The following is a 21,831-nucleotide window of genomic DNA, read 5'->3' as shown; positions in this document are numbered from 1 at the left end:
TCTATAAGAATTTTCTCTTTCCCTCTCGCTGTTCAACAATTAACTTCCTAAGATAGTAGAGCTCCATGTTACCGCTGTATTATTCTAATCCAACTGTTCTTATTTTCATATCGATAAAGTTACCTTCCAGTTCTACCATAGCTTCGGATATACCTTTATTACCCTAATGTAACTGCTTCTTTATTATGTATATATTTTCAAATCAGTAATCCTACACATCCAATTTTGAGATGTCAAGGGGACATACAATAAAAATTGGTTTGACAAATTTAAACAGGAAGGCCCTTTCAACAAACCTTAAATCTTGCAGAGGGGCATATTTCAAGAGGCACGTCTTCATATATCAAGATCCCAAGCTATTTTGGACTTTAAATGTCATTTCCAGCACTTTGAATTCAGACAGAAGTGTATTGGCAGCCAATGCAATTCCTTTAAAACTGGTGTTACATAGGATTTTTTCTATTATTTTTTGCTCAGAAGTCTAGCTGCTGTAATTTGCACTAGCTGCAGTTTTTGGGTCGTCTTCAAGGGCAGCCCCATGTAAAGCACATTGCAGTAGTCTAATCAGAGCATCATCAGTGCATGGATTACTGTGGCTGAATTATCCCTGTCCTGGAAAGGTTGACCACTGAAGCTGGTCCCAAGCACTCCAAGCCACAGAGGGCAGCTGAGTCTGTAGTGACAAACATAGATCTACATCAGTTCCTTCCCAAGCTATACACCTGTTCTTTCAGAGGGAATGCAACCCAGTCTTACCTAGTTCTTGTATCTGAAAGCCACCAATGCACAGAGCTTCCATCTTATCAGAATTCAGCTTCAGTTTACTGCCACTCTTCCAACCTACACCAACATCCAGGCTGTATGAAATATGAATAGGAAATTCATTTTCATGTGCATTACGAAACTTATTTTTGCTAGCCAGGGGATTGACCAAAAGTAGCATTACAAAGTTAGACTGAAGAGTCCCTACTTGAAAGCTAGAGCAGGAATCTGTTTTCCTTGTCACCATAACAGTGACAGTGATTATAATTATTTTGGGAGTGATGGCAGGCTTGTGTATACTTCTGTTTTAAATTTTAGTCAGCTGTCTCAGTGGTTTTGTGTGTAGTGTTTCATCCTATGTGCTTGGTTTCCTTCTTTGTTTTCTCCTGACTAACTTGTTTCTGATGTCTTGGCACTCTTGCTTGCAGAAGTAGACATGTTGTGTCCACTAGCTTTGATCCCCATCTCCACAAAAACCTGACAGTACATTTTTCAGGTGTGGTTGGTCCTCATACAAATGAAATTGCAAATGTCAACCTATGAAAATGCAGTTCCTTGGGGCTTTTTTTTTTGTGTGTATGTGTGTGTGAAAAGGCTGGATAAATGCAAGCTGAATGTAAACAACAGAGAAATGATTCTTTGTTAATTTTCTTCTCAAAGGAAGCATGACTAATATTAGCACTTTTCTTCCCAGTGCAAGAAAGTCTTCAAAAGCCACACTGTTTTTGAAACAGATTCACAGCACAAATTTGCACATGGTTGTTTTGTACAGCAAACAGCATTTTGTGTGTAGGAAATAGCATTTTTTCTGCACAGAATATATATATATATATATATTCCACAGAAATATTTTTGGGTTTATATAAAATGTTGTTTTCTCCTCGAAACAACTATGTGTAATTTTCTCACTGCTTGAAAAACATGCATTTGACCATTTCTTCAATATTTTCAAATATTGTTTCCATATCCAAGCTGATCTGAGTCTGGTCACTGGCTGGATGCCAACACATCCCCTTTTAAGATTTGAAGTCATGAGATGGAGAAGCTCTGTTAAAAACATTGACCTGATCAGGAGTTTGCTTGCAAAGAGCAGAATGGGGCACAAATGCAGTGAAAGAAATTGTATGCATTTGTGATGATGTGTAATACTGTTCTGGGAGTTTGAACTATCTAATACATGTCACATTGGCTCTAACAGGTCTTCCTGGGCTTGATGGATTGCCTGGTTTTAATGGATCAGATGGGATTCCTGGAATACCAGGGCAAAAAGGAGATCCTGGAAAAAGAGGAAAAATCGGTATATTCTATTATTGAATTAATTATTATTATTATTATTATTATTATTATTATTATTATTATTATTATTTCTTCTTTCTTTCAGTTAGTCTCAAAGGTACTACAAGATCTCTCTACATACTGATTCCACATACTAACATGGCTATATCTTTGAATACTAAGAAACGCTATCAGTGAGTTGTAAAGATGTGTTACAGGATACCAACAAAAACAACAGGACCTACGCACATCTATCACTTTTTGGGCCCCCTACATAGTAACGTAATCCCTAACTAGATATGGATATTATGGAACTGCCCAGTTCTAATTCCCAGAGATATAACTCCACTTACATATGCCCCCAAAAGGATTCAGGCCAATGTTTTTAAACAAACTGATTTTTCACAAAATCCCAGAATGTGGAAAGTCATCCAAAAATGTAAAAGCACTCACATAATGTGTTGAGACATATCAAGACACACATCCTTGCCATGGACAAAAATTTGTGAATGTTCATTATATCCCTAAATGTAGCACAGGAGAGACAGGGATGAAAGCAGTTGCAATCCACTGACATCTGGAAGACCACAAGTTGACAAGGTAATGTTTTCAGAAAACAAGTGCAAGTGTACATAGGATGGCACCGTGGTCTGAAACTCAACATCCATTTGATTTGAGCTGTGTATTTCCAGAAGGAGAGAACTTGATTGTGTAATTTATTCTCCATTTATTCTCCATTGCATCTCACATGTGGCATTTTATTTTTTCATCCTCTGTTTGCAGGACCCAAAGGAGACCCTGGAGAGAAAGGTGAAAAGGGGGATCCTGGTGAAATTGGATTACCTGGGAAAGAAGGGATGAGAGGAGAAAAAGGTTCCCGGGGGCCCAAAGGTGACAAAGGAAAGGCAAACAATGAAGTAATCACAGAAGGTGAGATCAGAATAGGCTCAGAAAAAAGCAGGTAGGGGAATAAAATGTTAAATTGAAGAAATCCACATAAGTGATGCTGTTCCAGTTAAGAGTATTTGCAATCTTTGCTTCTGTTTTAATCATTGTGTGCAGTGTAAAATCTCCTTTGGTGTTTCCTCTATGGCTGATCAGTTTCAGATGCCAAAGAAAATGGGTCCATCTGCTAAAAATTAAAGAACAGAATGCCTCTGAATACATATAAAGTGCAGGAGATTCTGATTGGTATCAGAATCAAGCTCACAAGTCCTTTCGTGTACAAATCTGTTCCTGTTCCTGTTTCCCCAAGACTTATTTTTTAACAATTAACTTTTGGAGGAGCAGGAGGGAAAAGAGTTTTTAAAAATTCTCTTATGTTAAAATACAAATGGGAACCAATCCATGTTGCAAGTGCTGCAAACTACCTGGACATCAGGCAATAGATCCTGATTTACTTCCTGCTCAAACGGTTTTGCACATGAAAGCTGCAGTCTGTGGATTCTGCAGTAGTAGTACTGAAATCCCTAGGAATGTTACATTCTTCCAGAAAAGGTGGGTTATGGATTACAAAGGGCCCGAACAGATAGGCCAAAATAAAGTTGCTTCGGGTCACTTTGGAGGTATGCTGTTTAAATGACACACATCCATCTTAAGAGGAATCCTTAGGATTAGAGCATGGCTTTGGCACGGCTTCCGGCCTCTTAGGACACATGTGTCATTTAAACAGCGCACTTCCAAAGTGACCCGAAGCAGCTTTATTTTGGCCTGTCTGTTCAGGCCCAAAGTTAGTATTGACTATGTTTAAATATGGAATTAAAGTTTGAAAAAAAAACCCTCTCAACAGTAGGATCGGTCTGGGGAAAAAAAGCAGTCTTGCTTTGATGATAGAACCTTGTAATGTTCATCATTCTGACAGAAATGCACTGGCACAGAGTCACTCTTTATCTTGTGTTCTGTTATAATCTTAGGGGCAAAAGGGGAGCCAGGACCCCCCGGTCCCCCAGGACCTCCAGGACCTCCAGGTCCCCCAGGAAAGCGCAAAGCAAAACCCCAAGTGGAGGAGAAAATGTATAGTGCTGAGTGTACAGGTAAGTGTTTCTCAATGTTGTACTGCAATGGAGAAAAAAGTGTGGTCCTTGTGTTGTGGTAGCACAATGCCAGCATCCCTCACTGTTGGTTGTGCTGGCTGGTGATGATGGGAGATGGAGTCTAGCAATATCTAGAGCAGCGGTCCCCAAACTGTGCCCTTCAAGAGATTTTGGACTTCAGCTCCCAGATGCCTCAGCCATGTTGGCTAATGGTCTTGAGATTCTGGGATCTGACGTCCAAAATCTCTTAAAAGGCACAGTTTGGGGACCACTGATCTAGAGGGATAGTCATCCCTGTTGTAGTATGATGGTTATTCATGTTTGTTCAGAAGTTCATCTCATTATGTTCAGTGGGTTATGAGTACTTGGCTTGCATCCCATTTTTAACACAAACTCACTTGCTAGTCTTGGGCAATCTAATTTTTTTTCACAGCTTCAATCCCACCATCTGTAGTATAGGAGATAATGACACTTATTCACTTTGTGGAGTTGTTGTAAGCTTTGCTTCTATTTGTATTTAAATAGCAGGCCTGCTTTTCAGCTTCATAATAGCTGAAACATTATGCTTTTGTGTATTTCTCTGCTTTCTGCTTGACCGCATTGGAAGCTGCTAACATGAGAACCAAAATTTACCTTCTGTTAGCTCTTGTGTGCCTAAATACCCTAAAGGCACCCGATCCCATCTGATCTTGGAAGCTAAAGAGGATGAGCCCAAGTTAGTACTTGGATGGGAAAACCCTATGAAATTTATAGGGTCACAAACAGGCGATTTGGAGGCAGATGCCTTCATACACATACATACACACACACACACACACACACACACACACACACACACACACACACACAGCTCTTTTCTGCTTGCCTGCCTTCAGGCCTCTGAAGAGTGCTCTCATTTCTGCCTTTTCAGCTTTTTCTTCTCCAGGGTCTTGCAAAGGGCCAGTGAAATGAAATGAAAGTATTTTATTTCATCCCACCTTTTCCTCTTACTCTGCTTTACTCCTTGAACATGGAATCAAAGCAGTTGTTGGAGCACTTTTGTGGGAGATTAAGCACAGCCGTGTAAACATACACACAGAGATAGGAGTTCAGGGAGCAAGGGCACAATATGTTGGCTTGTGCAGAAAAGCAAAGATTTGCTGTTAGTGCCAAGGTTGTGTTTAAATTAAAAACTCCATTGGTGGTCTTAGGCAGCCGCTTGTCTCAGCAAATATAACTCTTTCTTAATATCTAAGGACATTCTACATTGTAGCATCTTGATCATGCTTTGGATGAACTGGACTGTGATTTTGGATGACATACAAAATTGTTGATCATAGAACCATAGAATTGCACTTGGTGGCCATTTTTGTTGCCAATATAGTTCAGAGTCCACCAGCCTTCAATTCTTACTATTAACCAAAATCGACCACACTGGAACTTAAGCCCATTACATCAAGCCCTGTCCTCTGGGCAGCAGGGAACAAGTTGTACCCTCTTCTATATGATGGTCCTGTAGGGAACTGAAGAGTGTGGCTGTGTATGTCCTTGGGCTGCCCCAGAAATCTGATGGGTTTGAGAGTAGATTCCAGTTGAAATTTAGGAGAATGGTGGTGGGGTATTTCAGGTGGTCTTCAAGTAGAGGCTGAACTGTCATGTGTTGGGAGATGAAGTTTGTGATTTCTTGCATTGAGGAAGAAGAAAGACTAGACAGCCCCCCAGATTCCCCCTTGTCTTGTGCCACAGTTTGAGAATGCTATTTTTGGACTACAACTTCAAGAATCCTAGAGCCAGCATTATCCTTATGTTCAACTGGAATATGTCTTTCTGCAACATAAAGATATAAGAAATAAAAAAATCATAGACTCACAAAGTTGGAGGAGACCACAAGGGCCATCCAGTCCAACCCCCTGCCATGCAGGGATATCAATAGCAAGTACATTTCTATACTGCTTATCAGTGCACTTAAGCACGCCCTAAGCCGTTTACAATATATAAGCTAATTGCCCCCAACAAGCTGGGTACTCATTTTAGAGACCTCAAAAGGATGTAAGACTAAGTTGACCCTGAGCCCCTGGCTGGGATTGAACTCACAATCTTGTGGTTTGAGAGTGAATGACTGCAGTACTGGCATTTAACCATTGCACCATCCGGGTTCAGGGATACACAATCAAAGCACTCCCAACAGATGGCTATCCAGCCTCTGTTTAAAAGCTTCCAAAGAAGGAGATTCCATCGCACTGCAAGGCAACATATTCCACTGTGGAAACATCTTGTACTGTCAGGATGTTTCTCCTAATGTTTAGGTGGAATCTCTTTTCCTGTAGTTTGAATTCATTGCTTTGTGTCCTAGTCTCTGGAGCAGCAGAAAACAAACTTGCTCCATCCTCAATATTACATCCCTCCAAATATTTAAACATGCAAATCATATCACTCTTTAACCTTCTCCAGGCTAAATATACCCAGCTCCTTAAGCTGCTCCTCATAGGACATGGTTTCCATTTTGCTCTAACATGCTCCAACTTGACTTTGATACCAGGGAAGATGCAGTTAAAGTGGAATAGCAGCACTATAAGAGTATAATGCAGAAATCTAGCATGAAGCAGACAGTCTGTAGGTGCTTAGAAAGGGATGCTTATACTTATTTCCAAGCAGATAAGGTTGTAACATTGGGTTACTCCTCCCGTTTACTCATTTGCTCCATTTCAGCAGTAGATCAAATTGTATAATTCTTTGCTGGAAATTTTCAAGTGAAGAATGGTCAGAAACCTTGATCTGGATTTGGCCAACCAAGATCCTGTCTAACTCAGTTCTTTGCAGAGTTTGTAACTGTTGCTTTTTCAGAAGAAAACTTCCAGTTGGGTGGTAGATTCTGGATATTGTACCGTAAACAGGGGAAAAAAAGGAACAATTAGAAGCTCTGATTATATCCACATTGACCACATGCAATATTTAATACTGGAACAAAAGCTTTGCCATTAAGTGTTGAGCTGATATGTGCCAACATCCTATTGGTGGAATAAGCCCCAGTTACATGGGCATGTAGACCTATGGGGGTGTTGTGAAAACAGGTATTTAGTACCTTTTTCCTGCAACAGTACCTTTTTCTGCACAAGAACATTTGTTGCAAACATTGCTCCATCTGATCAGAGAGCAGAGGTGAGTCTGAGGATGTTCTGACTACTCTCGAGAAACTGGGGACAAAGAATCTGGTTGGGTGAGAATCTGGTTGGGTGAAATGTACCAATTCAAGCTCTGAAGAGCACTGGCTGTTTGGAATCTAAGAGATTTGAACCCGTTAGGTGAATGAATGGACCCAGAGCCTTATGTCTTTGGGTGCTGAAGTGGCTTGGGAGACAGTAGTTGTTGTTGTTGCTCTCCTGGGATAAGCAAGAGCAACTTCCACACCTCCTTCCAAAGCTGTAAGTGCACTCCACCAGTCTGCTACAGGCTTTGTCATGGTGTATATGTATGTGTTCAGCCTGGTGTAAAAAGTGTCTACTACTTTGGGTCAGTAAACTGAAAATCCCAGGGTTCCATAGGATGGAACCATGTTATTTAAAGTGGAATCATAGTGCTATAATTATGTTGTATGAAACACCCTAGGAAACTACCAAGTCAGAAAAAAATAGCAAAAATTAAGGTTATGCTTTGGTATGGTACAGCCTGCAGGGTCTGGCTGAAATGGCCCAAATGACAGCAGTCTTGGTGATGCACCTTTCTTCTTTTTCCCTTTCTCCTAACACTAAAACAGGATGGAACCCTGCTCCCTTTTCACATTCCAGATGAGAGCAATGAGATACATGGTGTATTGTGCCATCACTCTAAATTGGCTTTGCTTCCTTTCAGAGATCTTATAGCATCTGTTGTCATCAGCTAAATGGTGTTATGATGCAGCAGAGTCTGCCCTACAGAATAATAACCTAAGTGTGGGGAATAGCTCTAACTGATGCCAGAGAGGCCAGGCAAAAAGATTTGAAAACAAAGCTTAACAGTGATGTCTCTCCCTCCCTTGTTTTCTCTTATTTCCTAGTTTCCTAGTCTCCAAAAAATGAAAATGTGTACTTCTGACTGTTAAGACTGTTAGCAGCTATGTCTCTTCTCTGTATATTCCTCTTGTGCTTAAATTATTTCTTTACTGATAGATATCCAACTACCTCTTCTTCATCCATGTCAGTTAAGAGCAGTGTACATGCATTCCTCTTGCTAGCCTCAAATCTGCTCAGTTATGTTAATGTAGCAACCTTGATACACTGTCAGACCATTCTTTTTAATCCCATAGACCATTTAACATCATCTGCAGATTTCTACACACTCCCATGGTCAATGATCTCTCCTCCCTTATCAATGGTGTTGCATTTCCATTCTGGTCTGAATTCCAAGCTCATCAAGAAAAGGACCCAGTGTGAATGCTACAAGAATGTTTCAGTTCTACCATACTATTTCTGGGACATGTCACCTTTTAGGTTAAGAAAGACCCCTTCTCTAATCATGAGCCTGTGAAGTGGGAACATGGCCCTCTTCCAGTGCTCAGAACAGAATGTGCCACTTCAAGGATGTTAGAGGAGAACATTGCTTCTGCCCTCTCCTCTTTGTACTATTTTGGGGGCTGCTTGATTAGCTTGCATGCAGAACTGGCGCCCCACTGGTTCCATCCCCTGCTGTGTCTAGCTTCTGTCTTATCTATTGAGAAGAAAAGGAGATAATTGGTGGTATAGAATATGAGCAGCCGTTTGCAAGGTAAGCCTTGGCTTCTGTGAGAAACTCAAATGCATGCTGTTATCTAAATCCATCTTATTTTTCAACATTCAGTGGAGGGTCCCAGGTTCAATCCCTGGAACCCCAGGTAGGGCTGGAAATGTCTGAGACACTGGGGAAGCCACTATCAATGGCTCAAGCCAGTGGTGAGCTGGAAGAGGCCCGATAAGACTGAAGTTGAATCCTGACAAGACAAAGGGCTTTCTGGAGCAACCTGTTTTGGATGGGCTAGCAGTCCCCCAGAGAGAGCAGATACATAACTTGGGAGTATGCCTCAATTCAAAGCTGTCACTTGAAAGCAAGGTGTGCTTAGTAGTGAGGAATTCTTGTGGCTATCTACAGAGTGTTCCTACATTAGAATGCTATGATAACTTGCAGATAGGACCACTGCAATACACCTAGGTGGGACTTCCCTTGGTGATGTTCTGGAGGCTGCGTCTGGAGTACAGGAATGGTGTCCATGTGGTGATGGGTCAGTAAGGACTGAACATGTAATTTCCATTTTTGAAATCTCTGCAATGAGCCACTGGGCTCAATGAGCCACTGGGTCAAATTCAAGATGTTAGTATTAACATACAAAGTCTTAAACAGCCCAAGTCCAAGATAATTAAAAGATTGGCTGATCTAGCATCTATCCACCTGGAATTTAAAATGTAGTGGAGAGACTGTGGTGGTAAGACCCCAGAACAGAGAGGTCTTGCAGGGTTTTCTTGGCTGGATTGTACCTTGATTTAGAACTACCTTCCATTAGAGATGTCCTCCATGTTCCTGACTTGGGGTACCAGTTAAAACATACATATTTGTATAAGCTTTCTGGGAATAATGCAAATGATTAGTTGGTCTTTCAGTACTGCTTTTTAATTTTTAATGGCATTTCAGCAAATATTCATACATTTATGGCTTTAAATATTTGCAATTTTGCACTTGCATTTCTGTGATTTTTAGATTTGTGATTTAGGTACTTCAGTAATTTGCCATTTTAATGGTATTAAGGTGAATTTCTTAGTTTCTCTGGGTTCTTATGAGGAAAGCTGAGAAATGACTCATACAAACACACGTTTTTGCAGATTTTTCCCAAAAAGAATGATCATTACCAATGACAAACAAACAAATCTCATGGCTATTTTCTTGATACGGTGTCCTGATGTGTTGAGACACCCTTTCTTGTTGGGGACAAAATAAATTTGTGGGTATAATTTATATCTTTGTCCTAAGCAAAATATAGTTAAGGCAGTTTTCCCCACCTCACCTTCTTTGCTTGCACTTGGGCAATAGTTGAACTCGAGCATTTGAGGGCAGGGCTTAGCTTGGCAAACTAAACCATGGTTTCACTGTATGCCTGAAATCATACCATGGCTAACTGATATGGACTAGCAGCCAGTGATTTTTATGTCTGGTGGTTTGTATGGTTTTATCCTGGGGTTTAGTCTGAACTTTAAAAGAAGTGTCCAAAGTGTTGAACCTATTTTGAGGATAGGGTTCAGCATCTTGGATTTGCAGTTCAGAATAAAACCTGGAGTGGAACTGGCAATGCATTTGCTGTGAACAAACTGTAGAATTCAAGGCCAATATGAACCTTACTTCAAAGATATAACCATGTTAGTCTGTAGAATCAGTACTGTATATGGAGATATCTTGTAGCACCTTTGAGATTAACTGAAAGAAAGAAATTGGCAGCACAAGCTTTCATAGACTTCAGTCTACTTCCTCAGGTGCATTTGGTGAAAGTAGGAGTCTACGAAAGCTCATGCTGCCAATTTCTTTCAGTGAGTCTCAAAGGTGCTACAAGATCTCCCCACATACAGTACTGATTCTACAAACTAACATGGCTATATCTTTGAATTCTTACTTTTTTCAGTTATGAAGCACATCCAGAAGAAGGAGCTAGGCTCTTTTAAAATCAGTGTGCTTCACTCTGTGTTGGATTGGGGCCATTTTCTACATTTCTTCCCCTCGCATCAGCACATGTTCAATTGCCCTTGGTTATTAGCTTTAAAAAATATTCAGTTAATACTAGCAATCTAATTTTCAATCAAACAAACAAAAAACCATATAAAACATAATACGGCTCTGGCCTTCCCCCCTAATTCTATCAGTAATGAAAAGACAAATAAAAAGGGAATATATTTTATTTATTTCTTTATTTTATTTCAAGGCTTTATATCCCGCCTTTCTCCCACAGTGGGATTTACGTTCATATTATGCTACCATTACAGATCTGCCTAAATACTGCTACTAGAATTCAAAAATATAGCCGTGTTAGTCTGTAGAATCAGTATCTAGAGAGATCTTGTAGCACCTTTGAGACTAACTAGACTTAAGTAGACTTTCATAGACTTAAGAAAGAAGCTGATAGCATGAGCTTTCATAGACTTAAGTCTATGAAAGATCATGCTGCCAACCTCTTCCTTTAGTTAGTCTCAAAGGTGCTACAAGATCTCTCTACATACTCCTGCTAGAATTACTAATAAGCATAACCATAGATTATTACATAGTTAGGTTTCTTATAGCATTGATATTCAAGCTATTCTTTGATACTCAAGTATTCTAGTATAGATAAGTGGTGCTCAATGTGCACAGGTTATTTTTCATTCCTTTTATGAACATGAATGTATTCTGGCCAGAATCATGCTAGTATGGGACATACATGTTAATATATGAAATCATCTGGGCGTTTTTATCCAAAGCACAACACTTAGAGAAACACTAAGGCAAATCTATTGTGGGGTTTTATTGGCAAGATTAACTCAAAGGTCACCTCATGGGTTTTCATGGCTGAGCAGGGATTTGAAACCTGGTCTGTCAGAGTCCTAGTTGAATACTGGAACAACTGCACTACATTGGTTCTCCTTATGTAACTCAACCTGGAGAGATATACCCTACAGAATCACAGTGATGGATCTTGGCCTCTCTGTGGTGTGACCAAAGAAACTGTTCTGGGTGACACCAATGTAACAACACCATTGAGTTGTAGTTAAACTGAAATTGCCCCTTCACCCTGAAATAGTAAGCCTTATCTCAAGTGCTGCACATACTTGTGATTTTCAGACAGATGGCAATATCATTCAGTGATCTCCAGGCCTTGGTTGAATGCCAGCAGAAAACATAATTGGCCTTAGACTTTCTGTTCCTTTCTGTTAAAAGTTATTCCTAAACACAAATCCTGGTCTTGGCTACTTGCGAATGCCAGCACGGTCCTTGACTGTTCCACACAAAGAGATAAAATGCCGTTTAAGTGTGCTACTGGTACTTTTTGGAAATGAACTGGAGAAAAAGTGTGCATGTGTGTCAGAGACTAGAAACATCGGCTGAGATTCTATAAGCTACTTAGTTAAGTATACTCAGCTAAGTAGCATCTCCTGGTCTGATGCACCCAGTTGCTAAGTGATAGGGGTCACTGTTGACTGGGGTGCAGCAGACTGATGTTTGCAGCCAGATGCCAGTCCCAGCCTGATCACCCTGGAGCCACAGCAAACACATGCCATGGCCCCGAGGGTGCCTCCTGCCATGGTCGCAAAAAATGCAAATGAGATCTGCTCCCTTTGGGGTCAGTTTTGGGCTGCCTTAGGCAGCCCTGGCACAGCCCTAGCATGGCTCTAGGGTGGCTTCTTGGGACTTGGGGGGGGGGGTAAGCATTGTGTAAACATCATACCTCTGGAGTGGCCAGAAGCTGCCCCCATGTCTCGGTCTGTTTGAGGCCTTAGTCATAGTGACACAAAAAATGACTCTTATTGTTGCTGCAATAAGTGTGGGGGGGTTTGTTGGTTATGATTCTGATACTGGCTGAGATCCAATATCAAAGAGTGGGAGCATAATGTTACATTCCCAAGGGGTTCTGCAATGATTGTGCAATGTCATCCTGTTGTTGAATTGTGATCTTTCATGATGTGCAACCATATTTTCCATGGGCACTGGCATATGCAAGACACAAGGCTGGAGCTCTGTTGGGAATGTATGCATGCATGCATGCATGCATGCATGCATTATTTATTTATTTATTTATTTATTTATTTATAGATTTGCACAGCGCTGTGCATAAAACAATAAATATATAAGAGTAAGCCTGCCTATGACGTACAATCTAAGAAATAATAGGATAATACATATAAAATACATAGCAATATAGAAAATGGTTCAATAAAACAGGCAATAAAAAGAACATCAAATAGCAGATGACAATCATGCAATGCGTGGGAACGCTTCTCTGAACAGGATGGTCTTCAACTCTGTTTTGAAGCTCGTTAAAGAAGTGATGGCCCACTGTATAAGTGTCTCTTACCATTGTGGATGTCTTTTTCTGGGCATTGTAGGAGTAAGCCTCCTCTGCAACTCCCAAAGCCCCCGGCCAACTTAGTGTGAAGCCCCTGAAGCCACCCTGTATGGCCATTCCATGCAGATTAGAAAGAGAAACAGCAGAATTGGACCTCATCTTTAGACTGCAGTCCCTCAGCAATGGATTGAACATTGCTGGCACACTACACACATTTCAACACTATCTGATCCCATCCTCATGGGGGTGCCCTACACTCATCTATTCTCTTCACCTACAGGCTAGTTTGCCATGCGCAACAGGTCCAGCCGCTACATTTCCACACACAAAGGCTAGTTCCCAATGCCTTTGTTCACAAAGAACCATCCTTAATACTGGATTTGTCATTTCATTTCCATACACAAAGGATTTTGAATTTGAATTGACATTCTCGCATACCAATGGCATATATGTGTGTGTATGTGTGTGTGTATGTATGTATGTATGTATGTGTATGTCTGTCCCTGGCTTCCACTCCACCATATGCTTCTGAGGAAGTAAACTTTAGTATATGAAAGTTCATGCTGCCAATTTCTTTATTTCAGTTAGTCTCAAAGGTGCTCCAAGATCTCTCTACATACTGTTCATTGGATGATGCTTTGCTTTCTGAGTTTGCACAGGAGCTGGCTGAGGAAGGAAAATACTTGGTTATGATGTTCATATGGGCTGTACCATATTGTTTCAATTAGCTATGCAGCCACACATGCATACAAACATAAGTGCATAACTACACATATACATTTGCACAGGATTTTTAAAAAATGTCTGAATCTGATGCTGATGTCCAGTGAATTTTTTAATCTATTCTGCTGCTTCTGCTGTCTACATTTACATTTTATAAAATGTAAACTTCCTTTGAAGCCATTAAAAGATGGGGTAGAAATGTTTTAAACAAACAAACAAACAAATGTGTTTGTGTATGTGATTTAAAGAAAGAAGTGCTTGAAATGGCAAGTTTAATCAATGAGTTATATTTTCTCTCTTACTTTTAAATTGTCTTTAAAATTAAGATTACCTTTCAAATACTTATTTTTATTTCTCTCTCCCTCTCCCTCTCCTTTTGATGATTTTAGGGGAAACATGTACTATCCCAAATGATGATACTCTGATGGGAAAAGCCAAAGGGAGGGCACACCTCTATCAGCACAGAAAACCAGGTAATCTGTTTTAAGACTGTTCTAAATGATTGTTTTCATACCCCCCCCCAAAACACACACACACCCCACTTGGTTGTGCTAACATTGTTTCTCCTTGCTAGAGTGTATCATCAAATCCATTGGAAGCCCTAATGAGATTATACAATTAAAGCAAAGCTATGGAGCGTGGATGATGGATCTTTCAAACAGAAGTGATGAAACAATTTGGATTGCAGAGCATTTTACAGGTAAATTCAGGATCCATAGGCCCCCCACAGCTATGAAATAGATTGGCTGATCTTGCCTCCCTACAAACTTACAGTTTGCAATGAATGGGACTGGGGAGATCCATGAACTATTTCACACTACACAAATATAGCACTTCAATTCAACTTTGACCATCATGGTTTTATTCTTTGGATCCCTGGGATTTGTTATTTGGGGAGGCACTACAGCTCTATGGTTGAGAATTCTAAATATACCATGAAACTACAAATCCTAGGATTCCATAGGATGGAGGCGTGGTATTAAAGTGAAATGAACGTATTATGCTTGTGTAGCGTGAAGTGGCCCCATATGTGCTGCCTCAGGGCTCATAGGATACTATAAGACATACACGTTCATAGCTTTACTGGTTGTTTGCATAAAAACAATCAGCAAGATTCTAAGAACATTTTATAAATCAATAGATTTTATTTGGCATAAGCTTTTTTTGTGGACTGTCTTCCTACTTTGTGCAGGTAGAAATGTAGTAGCAACCATTCTCTGCCTGTATGGGCTTTGGCAGAGTAGAGAGGGTTCTTTAAGAATGGGTATCTTGATATGTGCCAATGCAGTGTGTGTTCTAGCAATCCTCTCATAAAAGCCTATTTGTCACCTGCTATTGTTGGCTTACTATATAAAAGAAAGGAAGGATCGGGGTCTGAAGGAGAGGCCCTTCTCTGTGGCTGCCCCTAAACTCAGGAACTCCCTTCTTAGGGAGCTAAGACTGGTTGTTCTTTCATCAATGGGAAGACTGAAGTGATTGTTTTCATATTTATTTATTTCATTTCATCTCTTTTCATTTCCTTTATATTCTGCCTTCTTCCCAGAAAGCCCATGGTGACTTCCAAAGAGAATCAATTAAAATACCTTAGTAAAATTTTAAACACAATTAAAATTCCCCCTATTTAACAATGTAAAATTATTTATCAACCCAAAAAAAGTCTTTAAAAATAAATAAAAGACAGATCTCAATTAAAAATAAATAAATCTCCTGCTTACCCATTATAATCAGCCCTCCATATCCATGGATTTTTATCCACGGATTCAAGCATCCACAGTTTGAAAATATTTTAATAATAACTGCTGATTCCACAGGTCTTTTCTAGTTAGGAGTAACCAACAGGATTCAGGCTCTCATGTTTGACTTGATCAGTGAAGGCTGAAGACTGAAATTTCATGGTCAACTTAACTTTCAGAACTCATTGTCAAATCTGCTTCTACTGTTGTTTTTGTTGTTGCTGCTGCTGTGTGCCTTCAAGTTGTTTCTGACCTATGGCAACCCTAAGGTGATCCTATCATGGTATTTTCTTTGCAAGATTTGTTCAGAGGGGGTTTGCCTCTGCCTCCTTTTGAGGCTAAGAAAGAATGACATGTTCAAGGTCACTCATGGGGTTTCTATGGCCAATTGGAATTCAAACCCTGGTTTCCAGAGTTGTATTCCAGTGATCAAACTAGTACGCCACATTGGTTGCTGTGAAAATGTTTTATTTGCATGGCTCAAGAAAGTCTGGATAGTTCCTTGAATGCAAAAGCCAAACTGCTTTCTTCTCTGAACAGGCCATATAGTAAAGGAATACAAAGATCTTGCTGCACTACGGAACAACAGCTACAACATCACAGAGCTCCCGTGGTCATATTATGGATGTGGTCACGCTGTCTATGATAATGCTCTGTACTATCAACGCGTAGGACGGAACATCATTGTGAAGTAAGTAGACAAGCTGCAGGGGAGCTTGTGTGGAGGGTTCACCAGTGGACTAGTAGATTCTACAACTGACCATCACTACCAGGGGAGATGCAATGGAGACACTGGTAGATACATTAGAGCAGCCATTTTTGCACAGAACCATATGTGAATCTGTATAAAACCAGCAAGTCCCTCTCAGTTTTTGTAAACAACCGTGTTTTTATTGGTGCTACAATAACAGCAATGTTAACACCAAGCGGGTGTCATATGGGAGGGGCATCTACTGGATTGCCCCAGCAAAGAAGGCCCTTGTCAGGAATGCCTTACCTGGGAATTTCCTGGATCAGCAGTGTGTTGGACTAGACTATAGGTTGGAAAAAGTGACTTTTGGGAGGCTACAACTGCTGGCTTGGGGAATCTGCCAAAAAACAGATTCAAGAAAGTAATTGATTGATTGTGTATGTGTGTGTGTGTGCATACACGTGTGTATGTGCACACACTTCCTCAGCTTTGGACAAGATAACTTTTGACATTGCTTTTTTCTGTGATACTGTGATCATTAACCTGTGCCAAGTACTGCTATTCACTCAGCAACTCTGTGCTTTCATGGCATTAAAGGAAATGATCTAGTCCACGAGTGGGCAAACTGTGGCTCCTAGGTCACCATGTAGCTTCCGGACCTCATTACCAGCCCTCCTTACCAGCCCTTGAAACTCCTTACCAATCCCCTACATTTGCAAATTTTGGTGTGATTTTCAGGCAATTTCTGCCACCCGGAAATTCCCAAATGTGTGAAAACACATGAAACCATCCCCACAAGGGCACCTGAACTCCGCAGTACTCTCCAAAATACTTCCATTTTCCTCTGCTGTCCTTCTCAAAATAATGACAAGAAGTGAAATCCCTTCCTGCCACCATTTTGAGAAGAACTACAGAGGAAAATTGAGGTATTTGGACTTGCTGTGTGTGGAAGGGTGTAGCCTGTAGGGGCGCAGAGGGCACCCATTCTTGATCTAGTTCTTTTACTACATCTCCTTGATGCCCTTCTGGTAAGGGAACTGGATTTCTCTTCTTTGTTCAGCAGCAGATGTTCATGTTGCAACAGTGGATCACCACATGTACGCATCTGTTGGGATATAATGGGGGGAAATGCTTAAAGAGGCAAGGATACAGCCTGAAAAGAGCAACCAGGAGGGGAACAGGAGAACCAAGTTCTGTGTGGAATGGTTTAGCAAAGTTTAAGGAGAGATCACAATCTTTAAATATCTAAATGACTGTCATGTGGAAAGATAGGACATGCCTGTCCTCTGTATCCAGAGGACAGTATAAAACCCAATAGGTGGAAGGAAAGTAGATCTTGGTTGAACACTAGGACATGCTTCCTAATGGTAAGAGCTGTTCAGCAGTGGAGCAGATCACTTCTGAAGGTGGTGGTGCTTTTAGAAGCTGGATGATCATCTGCTGGGGTTTTAGCTTTATCTTGTGTTGGAGAGGCTGCACTGAGCAGAATGATGCAAGATTCCTTCACTTCTGTGGATGCTCAGATGTGTTCCAGGCACAAGGTCTCATTCTGACGATTTGGATATGCCAAAGAGCCATTGCTGTTGTACATATATCTGTCTTAACAACTAAAATGTGAGCTTACTTAGCCAGCATCCAGACAAGGATGTTTAACAACTGGATAAAGAATTCTCTCTTTCCCCTCTTCTTCTTTTTCCACTAAGTGGAGAAAATGAGAAAAATTGGTCTGTTGCTTTCATTTCCATCTTGTTGTCTTTTCTACACCATTTCACATTTCTATAAAGTGTCCCATCCCAGCCACCCCTTTCCTATCCCCTTCTCTCTTCTCTCTGCAGAAAACCTGACTTACATTTGCAGCTCATTTTCTTTGTGACTGCCATTTCACAATTACTCAATTTAAATCCCATTCTGGTACATGGCAGTAGCCCATCTGTGTGTTGTTGGATTTCATTGTGTGGGAGCTGGAGTGGGAGACCATGAGATCACAGTCATTGCTTGCTTGGGATGGTTCACGGCAAGGTTGTGAGAGCCAGCTGAATTCTGCTTTGCTTCTGCAGCTTCCTGGTTTCCCTCTTAGCTCTTGATCTGTGAGCCAACAATAACATCTGCCTTTGAAAGCAGGTGCAAGGTTTTCCTTTGTGTAACCCACAGAAAAGGAGCCAAACCACAGGAATAAAAGAGGTTACTGGGATCAGAACTGCTTCCTTTAAAGCCACTCCCAGGTCCTTGGCATAAAACATAAGGGAGCTTAGGAAAATTACTTTTTGTGGACTAGAACTCCTAGAATTGGAGTTAGATTGGACATTGGCCATTCTGACTGGAGGATTTGGGGAATTGCTGTCCAAAAGCAAAACCTTTTTCAAGGTCCATCTAGATGTTATTGGTTGCTATTGAAAGGCCTTTCCTTACAAACCTACAAGTATCCCCCCCAACAACAACAACAACAACTACAACAACAAAAACATTTGGGCTGTTTTTTTGGGTGATTTGCCCTTGAACCATATGTGCCTAAACCACAGCAGTGGTTTCCCTGACTTTTCAAAGCCCCCTCCAACCTCCCTCCAACCTCCCACAAACACAAAGTAAATCTTAAATAATCAACTGAAAGTTGACCAAAAATTGGCAGCCGGAAGTGACTTCAGGTGTGCTGCAATACATTGGTGCCATCTGCTGGGTGGGCGCAGAGTGTCCATGTATACTCCCCAGTTGCCCACGGGAGCTTTAAAGCAATGGAAGAGGCTAAAGTGAGTTGATAGTCCAAACTCAAGGTGCTTGTAGTTGTGTGCAAAGACCTAAATGATTTAGAATCCAGCTTCCCCAGTTCTGACATCGAACACCATCTGGAGCAGCATATGGCATCAGGGTGCCTGGAGGGCGGAGTTGGGCATGCGTCATCAGGACACTGTGCCACAACTCTGCCCCCAGGCTGGCTTTTAAGGCTGGTCTGTAAAGGCTCTCAGTTTTATTTGCAGAATCCACTTTTTTGGGGTGAGGGGGAGATGAATTGATCTGTTTCATCCTCAGAATCTGAAGAACTCCCACAAGAACTCTCAAGGAGGGGCATAATGACAGGTGCTTCTGATGGTCCTTCTGACCAGTGGGAGGGAGGGAAAGGGGAAAGAAAGGGGTGGCATTCCAGAGGAGGAAAGTACGTCTGGACTAAGCTTAGAAGGGGGAAAGAAATACTTCCTTGCAGGGCCTAGACCTGCCACTTTTTTGCTCGTCTGAGTTGTCTTCACGCATTCCTCTTTCCACTGAAAAGTAGCAACAGCATCCACTCCTCTGCAGACTTTACAGCTGTCAGAGCTCAAAAAGGTAGAGCTTTGATACAAGATCTTGGCCTTAATTTTCCCAAGGGTTACTATTATTACTTGTGGACCTTGGGATCCCATTTTCATGGCCCCTGAAGCCCCCCACCAGTCCCCCAAAGCCCACCATGCCAGCACTATTTGGATCAGTTTTGGGGTAGAAAGCTCCTCAAATGTGTGAAAAATTTGAAAATACCCCCACAACATAAGTGCTGTACAGCCTCCACATCTTTTTTTCCTTTGCAGTCCCTCTCAAAAAAACATTTTGAGAGGGACTACAGAGGGAAATGGAGGTATTTGGGCTTGCCATGTGTGGAGGGGTGAGGGTCAAAAGTGATTTGGGGTGGGGAACTGTCTTATGGCTCCCATGCAGTTTTCCACCCCTGGACTAAATGATCGCTAAGGTTTTGCTATAACTTTCAAAACCATGCACTTTCATTTATTTCAGTGTAAGACAAATGAGGTACATTCCTTTTGTTTTTCATGCATTTTAAAAATAAATGTACATGCTTACATTCTAGCTCAGTTGTGCCTTTTTTTTTCAAATTCATTGCAGGTATGACTTTGCAACAGGATTGGTCAAAACACTCTCCATCGAGAATGCCTGGTATTATGAGCGCATGTACCTTTTTAATACTTCCAAATCCTACTTCAGTGTAGCTGCAGATGAAAATGGACTTTGGGTGATGTATCTTTCCCGGCCTGATGAACATATTGTGGTTGCGCATGTGGACCAAGAAACGTTTTCAGTGTTGCGGCACATCAACACTACCTATCCACAGTCCAAAGCAGGCAATGCCTTCATCGCCTGTGGAGTGTTGTACATCACTGATAAAAACCAGATCCACGTGGCGTTTGCCTTTGATCTTCTAAGAGAGAAGCAGCTTGACACCAGCTTTGCATTAAAACTGTCCAGCTCGAATGCAAGTTTTGCCTTCAGAATATCCACACTGAAGCAGAACACCACATTTGTGCCTGTACTAGCAATGCTCTCCTATAATCAGGTAGATAAGCACCTTTACACATGGGAGCATGGCTTCCTAATGCAATACCCTGTCCATTTTATCAGTTGAACACATTTTGAGATGAAGATTATATGTCTTATATGATCACTTTTGCCTTTATAAAGCAACATTTTTTGAAAAAATATGGAAATTATCAATTTTCACTTTCTCCTGTATTTTTTTTTTTAACCTTGAAGTTCTTTACATTCTGTGTATCTGCTTTGTGAATTTTGGGAAATTCTTCAAAAATGAACCATAGTTCTTTCCCCTTTGCACTTGCCAGATTCTGTTTCTAGGTGGATAGAATGGGTTGTACCTACTTGATATGTGTTTAAGAAGAGGAGCCTCAGTGAAAAGGGGTGGCAACCCTAATTCAGCAATAACATGTTTCAATGACACAGGAATTCAGAGCCAAAGTCTTCAAAGTCAGGTGCTGCAAGTCATGAGCCAAGAAGCATGAATCCATCAGTCTCTCACATCTCATTTCTTGAGATTTTATCACCCTAAGTTTGATGAAATTTGCACATTTTGTAAAATTCTAATTAGAAATGGAGTCAAATTTCTTACCCATCTCCATAAATAGCATTCATCTCCTTAAGCAGAGGTGAAAGGTGTATGTCTTTGCGTGCATCTCCTGCCCAAAACACATATGGCACAAGTTACAATCCCATGTATGTCTAGAATATTTCTTTACCTTATGGTTTTACAGAACAGAGGCTGCTTAATATCATAGCAGATCCTATGTGCCAGGAAAGCCTAAACCTTTTGTTTCGGTCAGTCTTTGTGTCAATTGTGTGTGTATGTAAGTAATGTGGATTCAGAGGAAGCTACTTTCATATAACAAACAGTTCAAACAACCTCACCGATGAAGCATTACAGCTTCTTGTGGAAGGTCTGGAGAGATTGGTTGGATGGTTTTCACACTTCACTTTTTGGTTCTTGGTTTGTTTGCTTTTTGCACTCACTGTGATCCAGGTGGGATAGGATGAGAAGAAGGAATCTAGCAGCACCTTTTAAGACTGAAGGGTTTGTTTTAGCATGACAAGAGACAACCTGTTGCCTCTGGGATGTTTTGAAGTCTCCAGAAGCCCCAATCAAGCCAAAAGATTCTACCAGTCTGCTTTCTAGAAGGTCCTCTGCTTTTCCTTTCCTTTTCTTTTGGTTAGCCCTAGTGGCTATTGGCGTACATTTCCACATTGACTATAGAAGTGGGGAATTTCCTTTACATCCAGCACGAGAAAGCTGGATACTAGCCTCTTTTTCTCCCCTTGCTTTTGTGGACTTATTCCCAAGGG

The 21,831-nt window shown here is 41.0% G+C and overlaps 1 protein-coding gene across 1 annotated transcript in view; it reads left to right on the top strand.

Moving 5' to 3' along the window:
- LOC149307289 (gliomedin-like) overlaps positions 1–20,932 on the top strand; it is a 39,314-nt gene extending 18,382 nt beyond the window's left edge. Inside the window, exons 4-10 of the mRNA XM_089538302.1 lie at positions 1,961–2,059; positions 2,821–2,967; positions 3,951–4,070; positions 14,190–14,273; positions 14,375–14,500; positions 16,074–16,224; positions 20,089–20,932. Coding sequence (XP_089394428.1) covers positions 1,961–2,059; positions 2,821–2,967; positions 3,951–4,070; positions 14,190–14,273; positions 14,375–14,500; positions 16,074–16,224; positions 20,089–20,605 — 1,244 coding nt within the window. The 3' untranslated portion in view covers positions 20,606–20,932. The remainder of the gene's footprint in view (positions 1–1,960; positions 2,060–2,820; positions 2,968–3,950; positions 4,071–14,189; positions 14,274–14,374; positions 14,501–16,073; positions 16,225–20,088) is intronic.
- The last annotated feature ends 899 nt before the right edge of the window (positions 20,933–21,831 follow it).

The sequence above is a fragment of the Sceloporus occidentalis genome, unplaced genomic scaffold, assembly GCF_023333645.1.
Source record: "Sceloporus occidentalis isolate IW3139 unplaced genomic scaffold, rSceOcc1.0.p SCAF_9, whole genome shotgun sequence".
NCBI lineage: Eukaryota > Metazoa > Chordata > Lepidosauria > Squamata > Phrynosomatidae > Sceloporus > Sceloporus occidentalis.
Note: the sequence above shows the minus strand (reverse complement) of the source record. Positions and strands in the feature narration are given on the sequence as shown.